General features: G+C 40.8%; 1 protein-coding gene across 1 annotated transcript; it reads left to right on the top strand.

Annotated features, from left to right (window-relative positions):
• Nucleotides 1-357: 357 nt before the first annotated feature.
• On the top strand, nucleotides 358-5,624 carry LOC120989912 (olfactory receptor 1009-like). The gene is made up of 3 exons (XM_040418365.1): nucleotides 358-438; nucleotides 2,656-3,558; nucleotides 5,517-5,624. Exons 1-3 carry the CDS (start codon nucleotides 358-360, stop codon nucleotides 5,622-5,624), a joined length of 1,092 nt encoding a protein of 363 aa, XP_040274299.1.
• The last annotated feature ends 1,638 nt before the right edge of the window (nucleotides 5,625-7,262 follow it).

Below are 7,262 nucleotides of genomic sequence, written 5' to 3'. Positions count from 1 at the left end.
GAGAGCTCATCTTCCATGCTGTTGGGGGTTGAAGAACCTGTGATGATGCTCTGTGCAGTTCTTTTACTAGATATACAGGAAGATGATGATGATATCATCACCGGTCCTGGCATATGCTTCTATCTAATGAAGCAACTTCACCATGCTCTGTGCAGTTCCCTTACTAGATGTACAGGACCTGTGATGCTACAGATGAGCTTATCTTCTAAGCTGTTGGGGGTTGAAGGACCTGTGATGATACTCTGTGCAGTTTTTTTTCTAGATATACAGGAAGATGATGCTGCTGATGATGATGGTGTCATCACAAGTCCTGACAGATGCTTCTATCTATCATTCTTTGTGCAGTTCCTTTACTAGATGTACAGGACCTGTGATGACATCAACACAGGTCATTTAGCTTTCTCCATTGATGGTAGAGATAATATACTGGAGCGGAACGTAATGAGTGTAATTAGAGGGTGGGGCCTATCCTCCACTGCAGGCACCTTTTCCTGCTGCGTGGTCTGCCTCTATTAGAGGTACTCCATTGGTGCCAGATCTGCACAGTTCCATTCACTGTGTAATGGACGGAGCTAGTCAAGGCAGCACTGCACCTATTTACTTCAAAGGGAGCAGCGAGGGGGTGCAGGGCCCCCCACCATTCAGTTAGTTGAGCAACCCTGTTAATATCAGTAGCATGAAGAACCTGACATTTCACTTTCCATTTGATCAGATACATTTCCTAAATTATTCATTATCTTATCAAATGTGAATGGTGATCCCCTAACTTTTGCATTCTCCACCTCTATGAATTCTTTAGAATATTCATATACTTTACCGCTGTTGTAAATAAATCAGAAATTACCAAAAATAATTTTCTGTATCTATCTCTCAATGGACTGGAACACAGGAGATGAGGAAAAAAGCGTCAAAAACATCCCCGTAGAGTTATTATCATCAATCCCTCAGCTCCAGGCCGTGCATATACACTGGTTGTCTTCTAATGGCTCTTGTCACATGAATTGTTCATATGTTGGCAGATGTATTGTGACGGAATCCTATGAAAATTTGCTTTCTGGAACTACTTATGTACAGGGTTGAAATTAATGACAAAAAACTTCATTGATTATCTCCAAAAGAAAATTGTTTAAGCAAATATATGGAAACACATAATGTAAGTAAATTTGGGGATGAATGTAAGGCGGGCATTTATTCACATAAGTCCTATAAATGAGAACTTTGGAGACACTGGGCTGGATGTGACACATCAGGGTTTGTTTGCTACAGAATCAATATAAAAGGAAGAGAGGTCTTCTCACATTTTAGAGATGTTTTTAGCCTTCGGTAATCCAGACTCCACCATATAGTCCAAAAAACAGAGGTCCAACACAAAAAGGTTTACAAAAAAATAAAAAAATCAATGGCAACAAATGTATGTAACCAGGTTTATGTGTTTCAGAGTCCTTAGACACACCAGCTACTTTACAACGGGCATAGTACTGTACATCTACAAGTTTTCTTTTTTTAGTTGGATCATTCTTTAAAGATAACACTGCTATGTCATGACCATACACTTATGATACTCCAGTCCTTATATCATATTAGGCTACTTTTATACTTGCTGCAAGGCGAAGGTGGCTTACTTTTCCGGCAGAGAACAGCTTGGTGAGGTTCTCCGGATACGGCATAGCTGAATATGCGGCATGCCCACTAGAACCCATTGTCTATACTGGGATATGGCCCCAATATAAATGGCAGGATTCAGCTGAACAAAAATCTCTTCATGCAACAGATTTTGTCTGGCCAAATCTTGACATTTATGCAGGGGAGCAGCAGTATCACTGCTGGATCCCATTATAGTCAATAGGTTCTGGCAGTGTGCAAAGCCGCAACACTATCCAGCTATACTGGGTCCAGAGAAGTCAGTTAGGCTGTTCTCTGCTGAAATAGCCTCCTGGATTAGCTTTGCTGTAAGTGTGAAGTTTGCCTAAGGCAGTAGTGGTGAACCTATGGCATGGATGCCAGAGGCGGCACTCAGAGCCCTCTCTGTGGGCACCCACACCTTGGAAAGAGTCTAGGGCAGGGGTCAGCAACCTCCGGCACTCCAGCTGTTCTGAAACTAAACCTCCCAGCATGAAAATTCCTCTCTACTCTTCTCAGAACTCTCATAGAAACGAATGGAATTGTAGTTTCACAACAGCTGGAGTGCCGAAGGTTGCTGATCCCTGGTCTAAGGTGTACCAATAGATTTTTCCTGCCATTCATCAGCAAAGGACGCACAATGTATGGCACAGGCAGCACACTGAATGTAGGCAGGTTATTATAGCCTAATGATAAAGTACCTGAAAGACATACTATATTGATATTTAGGTGAAGTTGCCATGTTGGCACTTTGCGATAAATAAGTGGGTTTTGGGTTGCAGTTTGGGCACTCGGTCTCTAAACGGTTCACTACCACTAGCCCAAGGTATCGTTATATTACTCATTAGTTAACTAGAAGGTTATTTACTTAGATCTTTGGGGTCATTTATCAAACTGGTGTAAAGTAGAACTGGCTTGGTTGCCCATAGCAACCAATCAGATTCCACTTTTCTTTTTTGACAGCTCCTTTGGAAGCCAGCTCTACTTTACAACATTTTGATAAATGACCCCATTTATGTCTATGCTAATATACAGGAGACGAATCTGACTATGGTGACAGAATTTTTCCTCTTGGGATTCCAAGGCAGTCGAGATGTAAGAACTTTCCTGTTCTGGCTTTTCTTGGTGGTTTACTGTGGGACAATATGTGGGAACCTCCTGATCATTACTCTGGTGTCCACCAGCAAGAACCTCCAAACTCCAATGTACTTCTTCATCTCTCAACTATCTGTCAATGACATCCTCTTGACTACAGAAATTATTCCCAACATGCTTCATATTCTACAAAAAAATGGGGGGACCCTCTCTTTTACTGGCTGTATTGCTCAATTTTATTTTTTCAGCACCTCTGAAGCATTTGAATGTCTTCTCCTCACAGTGATGTCTTATGACAGATATGTGGCCATCTGCAATCCCCTACTTTACGCTTCTATCATGACTACTGAAAGATGTGTGAAATTATCCATCGCCTGTTGGTTGATCAGTTTTTCCATAATATTCACTGACATTTTTACAATCTCAAAGCTAAATTTTTGCGAACAAAATATTATGGACCATTTCTTCTGTGATCTTCTTCCCTTACAAGAAATTTCCTGTTCTGACATCTTTATCCTTCGATTAGAAATCTATTTCCTCAGTATAATATCAGTTATCATACCAACAATAATAATAATGTTATCATACACTAATATCATCGTCACTGTCCTAAGGATCCCTTCCAGTACTGGTAGACAGAAAGCGTTCTCCACCTGTAGCTCCCACCTCATTGTGGTCTCCATATTCTATTGGACTATGTTCAGTGTTTATGTTTTTCCACAAAAAATTGAATCACTGAACTTTAGTAAGATCCTATCACTGCTGTATACAGTGTTTACACCACTGATCAATCCTATTATTTATAGCCTGAGAAATAAAGATATTTGGAAAGCTATAAATGCAGTAAAATGTTTCAAAAACATACAACGAAATTTACTTTAAAATGACTTAAAATTTTTCCAGAACCAGAGTAATGTAAGAAATACATAATAATGAAGCTGAATTCACCCTTCTTTATTACGGACGGATTTATGCATCCGTATTATGGGTATGTTCCTTGGCCCAACTGCAGGTTTACTAACACAAACTGACTGCATTTATAGACACATTTGTAATACGGACACATAAATACGTTAGGAATCAATCGTGCTGAACTTGTGTGACAATAAGACTAATAAAATAATTATAATACAGAAAGTGTCTTAAGGTTCAGGTTACTATCATTTGACAAAGGTAGACAAGAGACATTATCCCTTTCAGCCACGGGCTAGTTTCAGTTTTTGTGTTATCGTTTTTACTCCATGCATTAAATGTGTTCTCCAGATTCAGGGCTGAACCTGGATAAAAGCTTTTCTTTATTCTTTTACTATATATATATATATATATATATGAGTGTAGCAACGGAGCATTTCCTTGCACCGATGCTCCCCCTTGCCTTGCACTGCATCGCAGATTGCAAGATCTGTTTGATTACTGCCAGTGACGCAAAGTAACATAGTGCCCGCCACCAAAACAGCCTTCAGCACCCATCTGTGCCTGTGACAACACCGGGCTCCCTGCTAGACAGTAAAGGCCGCCATCTGTGAAAGTGATGTCCCTGGGCTCTCTCCTAGGCAGTAAAGGCCGCCCATCTGTGCCATGACATCACCAGGCTCACTGCTAGGCAGTATAGACCAACCATCTGTGCCAGTGATGTCCCTGGGCTCGCTGCTAGGCAGTAAAGGCCGCCTTCTGTGCCAGTGACATCACTGGGCTTGCTGCTAGGCAGTAAAAGCCGCCTTCTGTGCCAGTGACATCACTGGGATTGCTCCTAGGCAGTATAGACCGCCTATGTGTGCCGGTGAAATCATTGGGCTCACTGATAGGCAGTATAGGCCACTCATCTGTACTGGTGATGACAGTGGGCTCACTGCTAGGCAGTATGGACCGCCCAGCTGTGCCGGTGACATCACCAGGCTCACTGCTAGGCTGAAGCTTCCACCTAGCATAGTGATGTGAAGCCCATTATGTCATCGGCAGTAAACAGATGCAACAGGGCAAGGTGGAGCATCAGAATGCACCACTGATATACAGTAAAAGAATAAAGAAGACCTTTAACTTTTTTTTTATTTTTGTGTTCACATATGCATACAAGGACTAGTTTTTTGTGGGACATGTACTCTCTAATGGCACAATTTAATATTGCATATATTGTTGTGTGGGATCCAAATGGGGTGGAATTGGAAAAAAATGCAATCCTGTCACAGTTTTATGGGTTTTGTTTTATGGAGTTCCCTATGCTGTAAAACTGACCTGTTACCTTCATTATCCAAGTCAGTACGATTACAGGGATGCCACAATTATATGGTTTTTATTGTGTTTTTATACTGAAAAAAATAAAAATGTAAACTTAAAAAAAAACTATATATTATTTTGAATATCCATATTCTGACCCCCATAACTTATGCAGGGTTAGATATACTGTATACAGCTGTTTCAGGGCTTAGTTTTTACTGATATGATTTTGGAGTGTGCATGTCTTTTTTTTAAGGCGTTCAATGTACGGGATCAATATATTATTATTATTATTTTCATTCTTTATTGAAGAAAATTATAAATTCACAAAGAATCTATTAGGATAACAATAAAAAAGTACAAATAATACTTTTCAGGTACAGTTCAATGAGATTACTAAAAATCTGTACAGTTGCCTAATATGGACAAGTATATAGAAATAAGGGACAATCAAAATAATTCTCAGAAGTGGAATGAATAGATAGGTAGAATCTGATTACAATAAATATACCTTCAATAATTCCTAAAAAAGGACCAAGGTAGCCAACATTTCTTAAACTTCATTATCTTGTTATTCTCCCATGAAGCTATTTCCTCAAACCTATAAAGTTGATCCACCTTACACAGCCAATGGGTTATGGATGGGAGTTCCTCTGATAGACAATAGCAAGGAATCAAAAGACGAGCTGCATTGAGGAGATGACTAAAAAGTGGAGGGATAGTCCCAGTTGTATTGGAAGTATGGATCCCCAATAGGGCTAATTGTGGTGATGTTGGGATAGCCGAGTGCCAAATCTTGTTACATATGTCAAATATTTCGGACCACCAAGTCTTAATTTGAGGGCAGGTCCACCAAATATGGAAATATGAGCCTTTGTCAGTACAACACCTCCAACACATAACTGATCTATCCGTGTTGTATCTTCATGTGACATCCGGGGTTTTATACCATCTTGTTAAAATTTTGTAACCATTTTCCTGCGTTCGGACACATCTTGAAGTTTTATGAGGTCTCAGAAGGATTTGTGAAATTTCTGGCTGGGTAAAGAAGGTGTCAAGATCCTTTTCCCAAAGATTGATAAATGCGGGTTTTGGCATAAGTATGGGGGTACATATTTTTTTTTATAGATCAGAGGAATCAGTTTGGCTTTTGGGTCAGACTTTGATAATAAGCCTTCAAACCAATTCAACGGACGCAGCAGCGTTCGTAATGTAACATGTTTGGAAATGAAGGAGCGTAAAAAGGATATTAAGGGGGGTGAAAATCTACAGTCTGGAAAAAGCTGTGACATAGTTACAGACTCCAACACCTCACCGCTTTCACCATAAAGGGACAGGACCGGGTGTATTGAGTACCGTATAGATGCAGGTAGACGACTTAATAAAGCACTAGGTGCAAAGGCCAAGATATCTCTAACTTGTATCAGAGGAGAGGGCAAAGGTATGGCATTTTGAGACGATTGAAACCATTCCCAGGCTCCTAAAGTGGATTTAATTATTTGATTGAAGGATTTGACCATATTCGTGGGAATGTCAGCTCCCACCAAAAGTCCCCGGAAAGGGAGGCCAAAGTGTGATTGTTCAAGGTCCACCCATGACTCACCAACAGGGGCGTAGCTGAAGCTCATGTGCCCTGGTGCAAGGGTTCAGCTCTGGCCCCCCTTCCCTGAGTGCTTTGTGACCAGGGGTAGGGAAGCACATAGACTTTGTGCTGCCTGAGGCAAAAATTGAAACACACCTTGAACTTACCCCTTCCCACAAGCCGAGCTGTAACTTGACCAGCATGCACTTTCTATAATATCGGTGTCTTATGTGGCACAATGTTCTTTGGGCCCCCTCAGGCTCCTGGGCCCGGTAGAGACTGCTACCTCTGCACCTCCTATAGCTACGCCTCTGCTCACCTAGTGTTCCTTTAACCCAGCCAACCATTCTAGCCAGGAGCACTGCCTTGTTATATAACTCTGGGTTAGGCATCCGATTCCCACCAAAAGGCTTAGGTTTGCTTAAGGTAGCATAAGATATGCGTGCCCTTTTTCCGGCCCAAATAAATGACCTAATCATTTGGTTCGCTGTAATGTAGAACGATTTTGGTACTGGAATTGGCAGAACCTGTTGAAATTAAGTCATTTTGGGTAATATAAGTGATGTTACTATATTTTTCCTTCCAAACCAAGACAGCATAGAGTTTTTAAGTGTGGAAAGTTGATCCTGAATTGAGTTTAATAGTGGGATATAGTTTAGACGGAATAGTGTTCCGGGGTCAGGTTCTATTTTAACTCCCAGATACGTGATGTGTGGAGTGTCCCAATTAAGGGATCAATATATTTCAATGG

The sequence above is a fragment of the Bufo bufo genome, chromosome 1 (assembly GCF_905171765.1).
Source record: "Bufo bufo chromosome 1, aBufBuf1.1, whole genome shotgun sequence".
Classification (NCBI taxonomy): Eukaryota; Metazoa; Chordata; class Amphibia; order Anura; family Bufonidae; genus Bufo; species Bufo bufo.
The sequence above is the reverse complement of the archived record's forward strand: the minus strand, read 5'-3'. Positions and strand labels throughout refer to the sequence as shown.